The sequence below is a fragment of the Hyperolius riggenbachi genome, chromosome 2 (genome assembly GCF_040937935.1).
Source record: "Hyperolius riggenbachi isolate aHypRig1 chromosome 2, aHypRig1.pri, whole genome shotgun sequence".
Classification (NCBI taxonomy): domain Eukaryota; kingdom Metazoa; phylum Chordata; class Amphibia; order Anura; family Hyperoliidae; genus Hyperolius; species Hyperolius riggenbachi.
Window position 1 is genome coordinate 329548056 of NC_090647.1, and position 17454 is coordinate 329565509.

Here is a 17454-nt window from a genome sequence, read left to right on the forward strand (position 1 = left end):
AGTTCTAATTCACCCGAAGGGAAAACGCTTGCGCCGGACGATTAATAGCTCCCAGATACATTACAACGTAATGCTCTGGAATGCTTTGTCTAATGTGAAAGGTAACATGAAAGTCAATAGACTTCCATGTTACCTTTCTAAACACATGGTGTGTTCCGTCAAAATGGACGGAACGGCTCCTAGCGTGAAAGAGCCCTTAGATTAGCGGAGTGTTGCAGTGATAATTATTCTTCTACCAGTTATTGCCTTCTCTACGTAGATTCTCTGGAGCTCGAAAAGACTGATCTTTGGGCTTTTGGTCAACTCACTTACAAATGCCCTCTAGCTCCAGTTGTTCCATTTGCATGTGTAGACAAGAATAGTCTTGTTTGCTCCAAATGTCTTCCTTTTAAAAAGAATGGAGGCATTTATGCTATTAGGAACCTTCAACCTTACAAAAATGTTTTGTAGTGTTCCCTATAATTCCCTGCCTCCAGCGCTTCATACACATGCCCTATTTCTGTTGCCATAATGGCCAGCAATCCATCATTAGAGCAACATATTTGGGACTAAGTACTGTACAGATATGCTGCTCAGTTGCAGCAAGGCAGCATGTGATGTTCTATGGAGAGGAGAGAAAGGAGCCACAAGCAGTAAATGAGTGAGCAGCACATGGTACAATAAACAAAAACAGGTAATGCCTTACATTAATTCATAATGATTTAGTGGTCTGCCATGACAGATCACTAAACAACATCATGGGTCAGCTAAGCTAGGTACTTAGTGGAGTCTGCCTCAAATGACTGTCACAGGCAAGGATTATCTATTGTGTGTACTTAACGCCTGGTACACACCATGCAATTTCCTATCAGAAAGATGGATAGATAGATAATTTCTGACAGATCCGATCGGATATCCAATAGTTTTTCTGAAGGATTTTCTGATCACTTCTATGGAAATCGATCAGAAAAACAATCAGAAATCAGATCGGATCTGTCGGAACTTATCTATTCGACCCATCTATCTGACGGGGAATTGCATGGTGTGTACCAGGCTTTAGATCTGTAGGCACTTTCTTTATTGCTCTGATACACAATGTCAGTTGGGATGACTATAAACACGTGAAGAAACATTTCAGGATGATGCTCCACAGTAAAATTTCAGGTAGAACGATAAAGGGTCTGAATAGGAATATAAGGGTGTGATACTTCATTTTTTTCCATTTAAAAAAAACTGCTAAAACCAATTTTTCCATTTGGATTACAGTTTTCATTTTGGGATTACAGGAGGATAGGTACTGCTTGAAGAGAGAAAAATGAACTGAACTAGGCTTGGCAAGGCATGGCTAAATACCAAAAAGTGAAGTGTTCTGAATTACCAACTTAGGCCTCAATTCACTAAGCTTTATCAAACACTTTATCAAACGTTTGATAATTTACCTCATGGGTAAAATCTAATTTTGAATTCACTAAGGTGTTATATATTTATTGAACGTTTTATCGATAAAACATTCGATAAATATATAACACCTTAGTGAATTTAAAATTAGATTTTACCCATGAGGTAAATTATCAAACATTTGATAAAGTGTTTGATAAAGCTTAGTGAATTGAGTCCAATAAGCTTTCTACTTCAGGGTCCACGTTGCCCCTGCAAATTGCTCTGAAACCTGGCAAACTAGAACAAGCATAGGCCCTTAGATCTGTATTATGAGGTCTAGATCAATGGCTTGAGTTCAAGAAAGTTGACTGTTTTTAGGCATTTGCTTTATGCACATTTGTACTGAATTTAAATGAGGCAGTTCATGAGTTAAATCTCTCAATTTCAAAAGAATAATCTTGCCTGTGAAGCCCTAGCCTTCAAGACTGCAGGAAAAAACAGGAAACATTTCCATGGGGTTTAATTATATATTTAAATATGTACAAAAATGTGTAATATGCAATGTATGAGATGTACTTTAGCCATGCACACAGATTAATGGGATAATGATATAAGCCATATAGTAGGAAAGATATGGCACTCCAGATCAGAAGGAACTGTATATGAATTGGATACAGCTGTTTAATGACATCAGCTTGCAGCCTGCCCTGGAAGTCACAGCTCAAAACCACAGATTTCCATGCATACCAGGACAGGATATGGAGACGCATGTAGCCATCTAAAAGGAAAATGTTCATTGGTAATACTTTGTATCAACCACACACTGGCTGAAACATCTGCTGCAATAGCTGCACAGCTAGAATTAGGCCAATATGACTTGGAAAGATGAGCACCGTGTCAGGCCTTGCAGGAATGTATAAATATAGAGTCTGTGTACAGACTTTCCCACTTCTATATTTGCCTGGCTCCACACAAGCCTGAAGGAATGTTCACTTCTTTAATGTTTCACCCTAATAAGGAAGGTGTGTTTGCCAACTGCTTTATGTACGGAATCATTTTTCAGACTATACCCAATTACAAAATCTATATAAAGTAAATGTTTAGATTTCCTTATCAAAATGCTTTGGCAACAGATCCACTATCTAATGCAGTTAACAACATGAGAGACAGTGTGGTGTAATGCTACAGAAAACACAAAGGTGCAGCCAGCATTTCTGATAATGGAAGTATGTCCTCAATTCACATTCTGTGCAAATGTTAATACGGCCTGGTCTACAATGGCCTCACCACTCTCACATGGATGATAGAGGCCGGCACATGTCAGAAGGCCAGACAGGCAGAGAAGCAGTGCTGGGGATTTCACAGGACAGCAAGAAGATCCTTATTATACTATCCAGTTTATTTATCCCCTCGAGACTGTCAGCTAGTAAAGCCGGGTCCTCCTTTCTTATGCATGCAGTACTATCAACTGAACATGTAATTGTATTGCCATAGGTTTTCATATCATGCATGAATTATGTATGTGCTTTGTACTTGTGTTATCAGATGTTCCCATTGTATTATAGAAGAACTATTTAGGCATTTATGGTTCTTCTTGTTTGTACTGTACTTTCTATGTGGCATTGGGAATTCTCTACAATGATTTAAAACATTAAAATAAGTAATTTGCATATGAATTCCTCATAGTATGCAAATGGAAGGTGGGATGAAGGTGTATTTTGCCCAAATAGTTTTGTGTTAGAAAGCATTCCTCCAGTCTCAGAGAGCTAGGAGGCATGCATAAATGGGACCAAGGCACTGTGATCCAGGTTATTAATGGGCAAACCAGGTAGAGGTCTAGGGTGACACCTACAGTAGAGGGCACTGCAGAGCTTTTACTTTTTGGAATTCTTATACACAAGTGCTAGTTTCATTAAAAAAAGTGATGAATGGTATGGTAATTATAACACCTAAATGGGCACCGCAGATTAGCATAACAAGGGAGGCCTGAATAGCATAACAATAACATGGCGGGTGCCATTAATGGACTAATTAAGCTACAGTATAATGGTTTTAGATTTTGTCCTTCTTAATTGTTGCAACTCTTCTGGATTTCCAAGATGATATTCAGCCTATGAAGTCCAAAGCTGAAAATAAACAGTATACTGTTATGTAGAGTCTGAGTTTGGGCTGTTCGGATGCATCTGGCTTGGTAAAAAAAAACTGTGTATTCTTCATAGACTTATTTTAACAAAACATAATTTCTGTATAAAACCTATCAATTATTTGTGCCTTCAAAAGTGTGTGAGATCGGAGAGCAACAGGTGCCTTGCCTTTGGCACCAAAATGGCCAAAAGTGGCCCTTCTGTGATCTATGAATACTGCTCTGCAGGGACTACCAGGGCTGTGGATTCGGTACAAAAATCATCCGACTTCAACTACTCAGTTTATAAAACCTCCAACTTCAACTCCAAGTACCTAAAAATTTCTCCGACTTCTCAACTCCGACTTCACAGCCCTGAGGGCTACACTAAAGCATCTGAAGAAATGGTAACACCAACCCATAGTGATAGCCATTTGCTTGGCCATCATGTGCGACCTCTTAGTCACTGGCTAAGGACACGTATACAGGTTGTGTGCTATGACTCAAGTCTGACTCTTCTGGCTGCAAGCTTTTTCCTGGCGTGTGACACAACATCTACTGAAGCCAAATGAGCAATATGACAGCTAGTGAATGAACTTGCTTTTAAAAGATAAACTGTATCGATCTGAGAAAGTAGACAACATTACAAACACTGGTCCACATGACAGCCCAGGGGCCCCAGGTCTCTCTCACTGGGGCCCCCAAATCACCATGCGACACCTAGAGGGAAATGTGGGCAAGCCCTGGACCTCTCACCTCCAGGGAATTCACCCCACCACCTCTAAAATGAATGCCAACTGCAAACAAACACAATTGCTAACTTCCAGCTAGAGCAATATCCTGCCTCTATCTGGCCAGCAGACGCCAGTCAGCCAATCAGGTGTACTGTCATACACCCTTTGCCTGCTGTACCAAATCTAGCAGGAATTACATAAATTAGCATTCAGGTGGGAGGCTTCGGTTGGATGCAATCGTGAATTGCATCGTTTACAGGGACGCCCCGTGTAGGCACATCTCCCACACGGTCCCCTCCCCAACCACCCACCCGTCAACCGGATCCCAGAAGCCGCAAAAAAGAAATTTAAAATCACAAACACTGGTCCACATGACAGCCCAGACCTGGGGCCCCTGGGCTGTCATGTGGACCAGTGTTTGTGATTTTAAATTTCTTTTTTGCGGCTTCTGGGATGCGGTTGACGGGTGGGTGGTTGGGGAGGGGACCGTGTGGGAGATGTGCCTACACGGGGCGTCCCTGTAAACGATGCAATTCACGATTGCATCCAACCGAAGCCTCCCACCTGAATGCTAATTTATGTAATTCCTGCTAGATTTGGTACAGCAGGCAAAGGGTGTATGACAGTACACCTGATTGGCTGACTGGCGTCTGCTGGCCAGATAGAGGCAGGATATTGCTCTAGCTGGAAGTTAGCAAAGTAGACAACATTAGCCTGATTTTTTTTATTAAGAATGTTTACCAGCATGCATCAAATATTCACTAATATGAGACCTCTGTACGGAGTATAGGTAGACTTGGCCAGAGGAATCACAAACACATTAAACATGAATATAATCTTGACTCTTCCATATGTATCATTTCTTTGCACGATAAGAAGCATTTCAACTTACTCACATTTTACATCCAGTGTAAAAGGATGCCGAATTTCATGTTCCAAAGCTGGATGCTTTACAACACAAGTTATATTTCTTCTTCTTGCAAATCTGGTTGGCACCAGCTTATATTGGCTTATGACTGTGACGGTTTTGTTTGTAAAGGGAATGGTGTTCACCTCTGCTTTCCCAAGAGCCTCTTCCCAGTATACCTCTGCAGCAGGTTTCCCTGTGGCTGCAGTGCAAATGGCTGCTACGGTTTCATTTGCACCATCCATCAAAGGGTCAGGTCCTTTAGTTATACTCACAGTAGGTTCAACTATAATAAACAAACATACACATTTTAAAGCTATTGAAAAAGAACCAATGCAATATATGCAATGCTTCCATAAAATATTCAGGTTCTCCTAAATAAAAGAGGAAAAAAAACAGTTCAATATAACAATTGTTAGCAAAACAGCGGAGTTAGCAGAGGTTCTAAAACATTTCATTCACCCTTTTTGTCCAGTACCACAGTTGAAAGAAAGTGGATCCGAGATGATCTTTTACTCATTGCATAATTGTGTTCCTTTCCTGTTTATAGGGCATTCCTTAAGCCAAATACTTTTTTGTTTTTGTTTAAATACTCCAATTCCCTATAAATGAAATACGCCACACCCACAGGTTTTTAGAGAGCCAAGGCACTTTCAGACAGTAGCAAGGGCTCATGGGAGCTCAGTCAGGGCAGGAGGAGGGGGAGGTATTACTAGCCAGAGATCTCAGAGGCAGAGGGGAGGAGGGGGATTAGGTTTTTTTGCTCAAGATACAGATAAGCCTGCCTCTGTGTAATGTTTACAAACCACATGGCTGCTGTCATTGTATCACAGGAATAAATAATCATATTCTATTTAAGCTGTTTGCAGCTAGATTTTCTGTGTAAACTATCTAAACTTTAGATAAGATATATAGACAAGTTACTTGTTATAGTTAGTTTTTCGTCTCGGATCCGCTTTAAGCAAAGATTGAGTTGGACTCCCCTTACTACCCACTATTTTTTAAGACGAACACTATTATATAACTTCTCACTTTGTAACCTGGCCAAAACTTGTTACCCCGTGCTTGGGGATGGGGGGTTGCCCCTTCTCACTTCCCCCTCTACATACTCTTCTCCCCATTTTTCTTAGCTAGCAACCAGAGGTGTGAGACCTATGGAAGCTGCCATATTGATTTCCTTTTAAACAAGATACATTGCCTGGTATTCCTGCTAATCTGTCTGGTCAGTAGGGTTTAAAGGGATACTGTAGGGGGGTCAGGGGAAAATGAGTTGAACTTACCCGGGGCTTCTAATGGTCCCCCGCAGACATCCTGTGTTGGCGCAGCCACTCACCGATGCTCCGGCCCCGCCTCCAGTTCACTTCTGGAATTTCTGACTTTAAAGTCAGAAAACCACTGCGCCTGCGTTGCCGTGTCCTCGATCCCGCTGATGTCACCAAGAGCGCACAGCGCAGGCCCAGTATGGTCTGTGTCTGCGCAGTACACAGCGGGAGTGAGGACATGGCAACGCAGGCGCAGTGGTTTTCTGACTTTAAAGTCAGAAATTCCAGAAGTGAACTGGAGGCGAGGCCGGAGAATGGGAGAGTGGCTGCGCCAACACAGGATGCCTGCGTGGGACCATTAGAAGCCCCGGGTAAGTTCAACTCATTTTCCCCCGACCCCCCTACAGTATCCCTTTAACCTCCCCGGCGTTCTATTGAGATCGCCAGGGAGGCTGCGGGAGGGTTTTTTTTTTAATAAAAAAAAAATCTATTTCATGCAGCCAACTGAAAGTTGGCTGCATGAAAGCCCACTAGAGGGCGCTCCGGAGGCGTTCTTCTGATCACCTCCGGCAAGCATAAGTAACAAGGAAGGCTGCAATGAGCAGCCTTCCTTGTTTGGCTTTCCTCGTCGCCATGGCGACGAGCGGAGTGACGTCAGCCGACGTCCTGACGTCAGCCGCCTCCGATCCAGCCCTTAGCGCTGGCCGGAACTGATTGGTCCGGCTGCGCAGGGCTCGGGCGGCTGGGGGGACCCTCTTTCGCCGCTGCTCGTGGCGGATCGCCGCAGAGCGGCGGCAATCAGGCAGCACACGCGGCTGGCAAAGTGCCGGCTGCGTGTGCTGCTTTTTATTTGAGGAAAATCGGCCCAGCAGGGCCTGAGCGGCAGCCTCCGGCGGTGATGGACGAGCTGAGCTCGTCCATACCGCTCAGGAGGTTAAATCACACACCTGAAACAAGCATGCAACTAATGTTGTCAGATTTGTCATAGACATCTGATCTGCATGCTTGTCCAGGGTCTAAGGCGTTAAGTATTAGAGGCAGAGGATCAGCAGGATCAGCCAAGCAATGTGCATTGTTTAAAAGGAAATAAACAGATCAGCCTCCATATCCCGCTCACGTTGGGTTCCCTTCAACCCTCAATTTCTACTATGGAGGGGTCTACCTGGCACTCTAATGGAGGCATAATTTTACCCAGTCTTCCCCTTTCTTTGTACTCCCCTTACAAACACCAACTGGAACAGTCAAACACATGGTAAAAACATTACTCCTCCAGTGGAAACTTACTGCTCCAATTATGTGCATTCATTTTATTTGTTATAGCTTAATCCAATTTATTTGAATGGATATACCATAAGAAACTGTGCTGTACAATACACCGCACACATGTACAACACTGCTTATGAAAGGGGAATATAAACAAGTCCAGCTTTTACTCTGGTTTAACGACTGAAGACAGAAGAATAGGAAGCTATTTTGAAAATTCATTCCTGGCTCCACAGCAATCGGATTTCCCCCTAGTCAACATCCCGTGTTTAAAATAAGCCCATTAACGTTTCTACTATTTCCTGCTCAATAATGTTGACTGTAATTCTACCCTCTTGGATCTATTTATGGCATCTGCCAATCTAAGCTTTCTCTTTACAGCAATGAAATCTGGAGGGTTACATTTTCCACAATAAGGGAAAGCACTAATGCAGGGGTGGCAACTCTCTAAAATGATACTGGGTGGCTGTAGCAGAGCACCTGTCATTATCAAGGACAAATTCAGACATATGATACCATCGCTGGATACCCTGCCAACAATTAATAATGTAACAGCTAGAGTTATCAAACACAAAACTCAGTAGGAATGCATAACTTAATCTAACTTATCAATAAGAAAAGTAAGGGTGAACTTAACATGACATTCCATTGGATTGGTCATTTAATAGAAATAACTTTTGCATATACCGTAGCTACATGTGCCCCACAGCATCTGAATGGAAAAATATACAATTGGGGCTAGTGCCAGACAGATGTATCAGGGTCAGTGAACAGTGCTGCTGTGCAAAAATCTCAGCACCTAGGGACAAGGGGAGTGACTAGGTTAATTCCAAAAAAATAAAGGTGACTAGTGCAATGAAAAAGTACCAGCAAAGGTTACTGAGAATAAATTGACCAGTGCACAGTAGTAGAAAAGTGCTGACAAAAAAAAGTGACAGGTGCTTAAAGTAAAGACCCAGGATGAAGTGATTAATGCTCTACAACAATAAATTTATATAGATTACACAGTAGAAACTGCTATTAATGTGACACACAAATCAAATAATCCTCAACCATGGCTTTAAGATGGGGTGGTTCAGGGCATCCTTCAGCGTCCCCCTACATTTGTGCCCAGGGACAGATGTTCCCCCTTGCCCATCCCTAACTACGCCAGTGCCCATGGAGAGGCATGTGATTTGTTTGATTGGCTGATAGATTTTCAAAGCTTTTATTTGCTGTGACCAAGTCCTGCTTTAATCACATGATCATGACTAGCAAATCAGAGACATATATCTATCGTCCGACCAAACTGATCACGTGCTTCTCCATGAGTTCTCCTAGACATGACCATCATTAACCACCCTGGCGTTCTGATAAGATCGCCAGGGAGGCTGCGGGAGGGTTTTTTTTTAATAAAAAAAAAACTTTCATGCAGCCAACTGAAAGTTGGCTGCATGAAAGCCCACTAGAGGGCGCTCCGGAGGCGTTCTTCCGATCGCCTCCGGCACCCAGAATAAACAAGGAAGGCCGCAATGAGCGGCCTTCCTTGTTTTGCTTAGATCGTCGCCATAGCGACGAGCGGAGTGACGTCATGGACGTCAGCCGACGTCCTGACGTCAGCCGCCTCCGATCCAGCCCTTAGCGCTGGCCGGAACTTTTTGATCCGGCTACGCTGGGCTCAGGCGGCTGGGGGGACCCTCTTTCGCCGCTGCTCGCGGCGGATCGCAGCAGAGCGGCGGCGATCAGGCAGCACACGCGGCTGGCAAAGTGCCGGCTGCGTGTGCTGCTTTTTATTTGAAGAAAATCGGCCCAGCAGGGCCTGAGCGGCAGCCTCCAGCGGTGATGGACGAGCTGAGCTCGTCCATACCGCCAGGCTGGTTAAACATTTCCAGAGAAATACCCTTTGGAAAAACCAGTCACATGACCCAGAGATATGTGCACAAAGTATAGAGAGCTGCCAGGAGAGAGGGAGTTTCTTTCTCTGCACAAAGCCATTAACATGACCCTGCCCAACTCCTCCCTCTACCCATTCCTTTGCAACATAGGGAGGAGGTGAGAAGCATCAGCTCTGTGTTTACAGGGAAATAATGACTGGTTCCCCGTTCTCAGCTCCTCCTTGACTTCCTCCAATGGATGATGATAGGAAAGGGGGAGGAGTTTAGACACACCATAAATTAATATTCAGTATAACCAAGATGTATAAACAGGAAGTCATTTTGAGAACCCAGCAAGCCAGATAATAAAAACTGAATATTGCAAAAATGAATAATGTCCAGAGCATTGAAGTGCAAATCATATATTCCACACAATATGATTTAAAAAACATGGGCTTCAACTAGAGCTTTAAATTGTGTACAGTGCTTAACCCTCCTGGCGGTTTGTCAAAATCCGCCAGGGGGCAGCAAATACGTTTTTTTTTTTTTTTTAATTTTTCTTCATGTAGCGAGATGAGGTCTCGCTACATGATATCCCCCCAGCCCCTCAAAGAACGGGATCTCCTGGAGGGCTTCCTCCGTCGCCATGGCGACGGGGCGGGATGACATCATCGACGTCAAAGGGGACTCCGATCCACCCCACAGCGCTGCATGGCACTGATTGGCCAGGCAGCGCACGGGGTCTGGGGGGGGGGGGGGGGGCGGCTGCGGCGACGCGTATAGCGGCGGATCGGCGGCGATCGGGCACTGCACGCAGCTAGCCAAATGCAAAAAAAAATTATGCAAATCGGCCCAGCGGGGCCTGAGCGGTGCCTCCCGGCGGCATAGCCCGTGCTCAGCACGGGCTTACCGCCAGGGAGGTTAAGGCCTCATTACATAGGCACATTTGCAGTAGACTAATGTAGCTGGATCAGTATCAGTGGATGCAGTTCAGGGTGAAACTAGCGTAAAAAGCAGTAAGTAGCTACAGTAGCACAACTTTTTCTGATGTGTGTAGAACAGCCCCTTACAACAAACACTGAAACCAACAACAACTAAACATACAAAAATGCACAAGTAGATATTCTAGGGCCTGGTTTCTACTGGGGCACTTTTCTGCAGTGTATCATTGATTTGCTGATCATTGGCGATAAGCAAAGTGCAGTGTCCGATGTATCCCTATGGTACCAGTCTCACTGCAGCATTTGCAGCTTGTATAAATCACAAATGCACTGAATGCAGCATTTCAGCAGTGTTCGCGTTGTGATTCTCGTTCCCCGGCGTTGATTCTCGTATTGCACCGCAAAATTGCGCTTTGCAACCGGAATGTGAACCGCTTGGACAACAAGGGTATTCTTTTGTATACTTTATCAATCAGGATCATAAAACTTTAACAAATTAGCGCCATCTGTATTTCTTATTTTAAAAAAAAGCAAAGTGAGTCTACATAGCTGACTCAAGTGTGACCCCACTGGTAGCATGTTTATTGCAGATGTAGGACTCTACTGGAGCCAAACTATCACCATGACAACAGGGGTAATAACTTCTATATCCATATCATTTCAGGTTTTAAAGGAAACCTGGAGTGAGAGGAGTACAGAGGCTGACATTTTTATTCCCTTATAAACCATGCCTTATAAAATAAATGCAGTTTTTGCTCGCTTACACACAATGCCTGGCTGCCCCAGGCCCGCCAATCACGGCCATCCACTTCTCCTTTTCTTAATGCCTGGCTCTCATGCTGAGCTTTTGGTTTTAGTTGTTTTTGAGTCACCCATCTGCAACAAGCAACATCCAGTGGAGTCAGACGAGAGAATCTGATCTGCATACTCATTCTGGGCCAGTGACAAAGTATTGGAGGCAAAGCATCAGCAGTGAAGTCAGGCTACTTCATTATTAGAGAATGAAGATGGCATGAATAGGGCACAGAAGCTCTTACTTCATGTTTCCTTTAAAGAGACTCTGTAACAAAAATGTCATACTTTTTATTACTATCCTGCAAGTTCCTAAACCTATTCTAATGTGCTCTGGCTTACTGCAGCACTTTCTACTATCACTGTCTCTGTAATAAATCAACTTATCTTTCCCCCTGTTGGATTTGTCGCCCTGTGTCTGGAAGGCTGCCAACTCTTCAGTGTTGTAGATCTGTTATGCATGCCCCCCCCTCCACGCCCCTCTATGCACACTCCCTTGTGTGTTATTTACTTTAGGCAGCTTCTCTGCTCTCTTGTCAGTGAGAGAAGAGAGTTCTCTTTTACAAGCTGGATAAATCATCCTCTGTTAGGCTGTGAAAGGAGCTGGGCTGTCACATACTGAGGAATTACAGACACTGGAGTTGTCTGCAGGAAGAAACAATCAGCCTGTCACTCTTCAGTGGATGATAGCTGCAGGGGGATGAAGGTAAAAATGATCTCTTGAGATTCAAAAGGAATGCTGTATACAGCCTGCTTGTGTATGGATGTATTTTCTATGTGTGGACATATTGTACATCAACCTACTTCGGTTTTGGTGACCCTTTTGTTTGTTTCTAAACAAACTTTTCAAAGCTGTTTTTGACTACTTTGAATGCAGCGGGGAGCGGCCAAATTGTCACAGAGGGGAATCGAAGATGTCCCCTAACGCACTGGTATGTTTACTTTTGTGCGATTTTAACAATACAGATTCTCTTTAAAGGGGTTCTCTGGGGGGGGGGGGGGTTGTTGAATAAACACAGACACTTACCTGGGGCTACTACCGGCCCCCTGCAGCTGTAATGTCCCACACCGTCCTCCAATGATCTGCCATTCCCCATTGCCGGTCTAACGTGGCATCTCATCCAACTGCGGCTGCTGCGCGCGTGCTCGCTCCCACGCGCTTCATCGGAAGCTTTCTGCGCAGTACAAGAAAACTTTGTACTGCTCCTGCACAGTAAGCTTCTGATGACGCAAGCGGGAGCGCACAATATTAGTCTTGTTAGACAAATAATTGTCCGGTGCCGGCGGCAGGGAACGGGTGATCGGAGGAGGATGGCGCGGGACATGACAGCTACAGGGGGCTGATAGAAGCCCCGGGTAAGTGTCAGATTTTATTTTCAACCCCCCCCCCGGAGAACCCCTTTAAGAAAAATGACATTATACATAATATACTTAGTCATTACATTACTGGAAATGTTGCCTTTTCTGAAGAGATCTCTTAACATTTTAAAACAAATGATTCTTTCTTACCTAATACAGTCACAGTGGTTGTAGATTGAATATTTCCGAGTGGGAATGTAACAGCTTTGCATATATATTCCCCAGCATCAGGAAAGTCTACATTATTTATCACAATTGTTGCGTCATGTAGTGATGTATTTTTAAACGTGGTTCTATTCTGATACGATTCTTGAAAAGACGTTCCATAGATAGGATGGTGGACGGCTATGGTTTTATCACCTTTGCCAATGTTTTTCTCCCAGGAGATCTGGGTTATTGTTTCATTGACCTCAATTAAGCACTTCAAAGTGACGTTCTTTCCCCACACTGCGGCCCCATGGGGATCCACATGTATTGGCCCAGCAAGTGAACCTGTAAAAGAGAACAAATTATGTCATGGCAAGTGCAGCTAGAACTGAAATAAATGAAAGAATGAAAACTGAAAAGCTCCAGGTGAGCATAATCTTCTCTGCTTTTTAAACAGCTTCAAAGTAAAATGAACACAATAATAAAATAAGTGTTTTATAATACAACTACTAGCATGTAGCCAGTGTAAGTCTGAGTAAGACTAATACCATATTTTTCAGAACTGCTGACATGTAAAGCAAGCATTTAGCCTTACACACTGACAAGAAGACAGCATACAAGTATGAAAGATGGGGATATGATATGTTTCCTGACATAGGATCAGTTTCTGTTTCCTGCTGTCAAAGATGACGTATTCTACCCGGTGCAGTTACGGGCCAACTGTATTTTGTATCATACATTTTGCAGATTAAAAGCATTTTATGAGGCGGCAATGTTAATCAGCTAATTCAGCACTAAGGTCTCATTTTCACTATGCACACCGTGTGCCTTTTAGTGCCGTGTATAGTGTGCAATATGCAAAAATATTAGAAATGCATAGCTTTCACTGTCTGATGTTCCCACATAGCAGGGAATTATCCTTATGCATTGCTGCATACATTTCTCTCTGTAACAGTGCTGCCTCTTCAAGGTCATCGACAAAGGACACCACGGTAATTTGGGCACCGGGGATAGCCGCTAGTAGAATATTGGTAAATTACAGATATTCTCCTATTGGGCTCTAGCCAATTCTGATAGTAAAATACTGGTAATTTTTACTGATATTTTACTACCACCTAACCTGACCCTTCCTTTAATGATGGCTAATCGTAACCTACTCCCTGTACCGCAATCTCTGCCAATATACCGGTAAGTGCCCATTTTACCAGGCCACCGGCACCAAAATTACCTGCTTTGCACTGAATGGGACCAGCACTGCAAGGGGGAGCAACACACTGAGTATCAAAAGGTAACCAATAACAGTTTTTGCAGACATAAACATTGACTTCCTCTAAGATTACAGACCCCTGATTGGTTGGAATGACTGAATATTCACTTCTAGTCTTATTACTATTTAAATTTTGCTGCAGATACAGAGTATTCCATGTAGAGGTTGCATGACTTTTGCATACCTCTGTACGTATAGTCATAGCGTTTCTTTGTTGTCGTTGTTGTTTTTTTGCAAACACACACCTAAAGCGCTAATCTCAGTTTAAATTGAATTCAGGTTAGGCATTGTTCACACTTGGCTACGCATAACGTGATCGCTATCTCCTAGCGATTGCGATTTTGCATTGCGGTGTTCTGCAATTATTCAGCGATTACATTTTGAAATTCTCATTCCAGTGAATGAGAATCGCAATGCAATCCCTGGAAAAATGCTATATGTAGCATGTTTGCGTTTGTTGGAAATCGCAAACAAGCCGTAGTCGCTGCAGTGTGGGTAATCACATATGATTACTTGTGCAGCAGCGCTTTGCTGATCGCTAGCAATCAGCAAAGCGCGAATCACAAGCAAAAAGCACCCGAGTGTGAACTTACTTCCCACTTGCCATACATTGGTAAACAGTATATCAGCTGCAAAAACTATCAAATATGGCATGTAATATTTAAAATTGCAGTCATATGATCTTTCCAACTACTGGAATGTCTCTGGTGGGTTACGACTCTTTACCTTTCACCCATGCACATAACCCCTTTTCTATCATCATAGTCACCAAGCATGGCTCCCCTTGTCTGTAGAGTTACTCCACACTGATCCTCCTCCCTGTCTATATGGCCACCCAGCATTTATGCCCTTCTATGCCTTATGGTAGCCTGTACTTACCATCCTTGTGGCCTGTACAAGGCAGTACTCCTTTCTGCTTGTAACATATCAATAAGTGTTGACTAAGGCCTCAATTCACTAAGCTTTATCAAACACTTTATAAAACGTTTGATAATTTACCTCATGGGTAAAATATAATTCTGAATTCACTAAGGTGTTATAGCTTTTTTGAGCGTTTTATAGATAAAACATTCAATAAATCTATAACACCTTAGTGAATTCAAAATGAGGTTTTACCCATGAGGTAAATTATCAAACGTTTGATAAAGTGTTTGATAAAGCTTAGTGAATTGAGGCCATATAGTGTACAGGCAGGTAAAAACCTGCTAGCACACTTAGCCAATACTTAACCCATTCTCCTACAAAGAATGCCCACCCTAACTGCACAAATTTGTTGGTTTAATTGAAAAATGTGCCGCTTCTGAAAAGTGCTAAAAGCACTGAAGAAATCTGTTCTCCAAGGTAAAGAACCATTAACAAGCTCATGCAATAAAATGTACTTCTACAGCTCTTATCTGTATCAGATAAAGCCACAGAGTTAATGCACACCAAAGGGATGCAATAACTTCCTTCATATTATCTACCAACAGAAATCCACTGTGACAGATCAGCACCCTGACAATTAGGCAATTCCTCCACTGCACTTCACTGTCTCAAGACATATTGATTCAACTTAGCGTTCATTCTCCAAGAAGCCACAATCTTGCAAGTCCTGCTATTAATTTTAAATGGAGAGGTACTCAATTCTCCTATTCCGGAAATGCAGTATTAGGTTTCAAATCCTTCAGTAAGACAAAACTCAATGATAACTGTTTTGTAATGAAAGATCTATAGCTTCATTCAGTCAATGGCTATGTTAAGTGCATACTTTATCTGGTCATTTTCTTTAACATGAGGAGAGGAAATTAGGGAGGGCTGGGACTTTAAAAGCAGGGTATCTGGGATTTTCTTAAACCATAAAAGTCTGCCCTAACTTCCTGTACAGAAAAATAAACTATTAGGGCCCGTTTCCACTAGGGCGAATTCGCATGCGTGGCCTGCATGCGAATTCGCATAGGCAATGAAAGTGGATGGGACTGTTTCCACTTGTCATTGTTTTCGTGCGTTTTTCTGTGCAGGATTTTTCTGCACGGTAGGGCCTGCAGAATTCGCCTGCGTGAGGAATGCAGGCGAATCGCAGCCCATGTATTTAATAGGGAAAACGCATGTGCGTTTTTTGCCGCGAATTCGCATGAAAAGTAATACAAATTGAGTCAGGCAGTGACATGGTTAAATTCGCATAGACCCTGCCTATGCGAAATCGCATGCGAATTCGCGGCAAAAAACGCACGCGGAATCGCATCCGCATGCGATTTCGTCAGCGGTGGAATCCCAGGGATTCGCACCGCACTAGTGGAAACGAGCCCTTAGAAGAGTCAGCATGTGAAGTGTGCCAGATCCGTGGTTAAAGACCAACCTCCCACAGCATTTAATAGGTGCAGGCACGTTCCAAACTGCCAGGGGTACCAAGCCATGCCTGATGTTTATGGGCAAAAGGGCTGGTCTGAAGTCATGTGACAGTATATTTTTGACATATACAAAGCAATTGTAAATGGACCTGAGATTTAAGTGAGCTGAAGTTCACTGCAGGCAAATAAAGCTATCCATCACATTTAAAAATAAAGACAATTGGCAGGTCAAGAAGGTGAGACTTCTTCTTACATTAAAGGACACCTGAACTGAGAGGGATATGGAGGCTGACATGTTTATTTACTTTTTAAACAATGCATATTGCCTGGCTGTCTTGCTGATCCTCTGCCTCCAATGCATTTCTATCTATCTATATCCCTATATAGACTCTCAACAAGAATGGAGATCAAATGTTTCCTACTAAAGTCTGACTGGATTAGCTGCATGTTTGTTTCAGGTGTGTGATTCAGACACTACTGCAGCCAAAAGAGATAAACAGGATGCCAGGTAACTGGTAAAAATTAAATACATCTGGCAGCCTACATATCCCTCAGTTCAGGTGTCCTTTAAGAGATTTACTTATGACATCCTTAGCAACAGTACTAAGTCTTCTGGACATTGTTTAGCATAAAATAGTTTAATCATACAGTATAATCTGAAGACCACTTGTGGTTATCTAATTTATCCTTATATGCTTATGGTTTTCTTCAGGACAGTTTTGAAAAGGAGCTATAGTGTTTACTGAGCACAGTGTGAGGGAAGATTTGTTAGAAAATACTACATGCCTGGACAAGCCTAATTTCTCCTAGGCTCCAAGTCCATTATCACTGCTGTGAAGAGGATTGTGCATTCATGAAGAAATGCTCCCAATGCTCTCCTCCAATCCAATGACACATGTAGCCAGTCTACGGGCCCCACACTCTCACTACCATGCATTTGTACAGTGATCATGCAGGGCTGTAGCTACAAATCATGGATCCCACTGCAAAATGGTAATCAAGCCTCCCACATCCATCCTCCATTATGGCCGCACCAGTCCAGGGGCCCATCTGCCAGGGTCATATAACAAGTGTTGCCAGTCATGATCCGCTCCCTCAACAGTCAGCCACCATGACTCCCC

At 43.2% G+C, this 17454-nt stretch overlaps 1 protein-coding gene across 2 annotated transcripts in view; it reads right to left on the reverse strand.

Moving 5' to 3' along the window:
* The window catches only part of NECTIN3 (nectin cell adhesion molecule 3), a 156116-nt gene that overhangs the window by 66600 nt on the left and 72062 nt on the right, over positions 1–17454 (reverse strand). For both annotated transcript variants that reach the window (XM_068269332.1, XM_068269331.1), the window contains exons 2-3: positions 12743–13084; positions 5112–5408 (exon numbers count right to left, since the gene is read on the reverse strand). In XM_068269332.1, coding sequence (XP_068125433.1) covers positions 5112–5408; positions 12743–13084 — 639 coding nt within the window. The remainder of the gene's footprint in view (positions 1–5111; positions 5409–12742; positions 13085–17454) is intronic.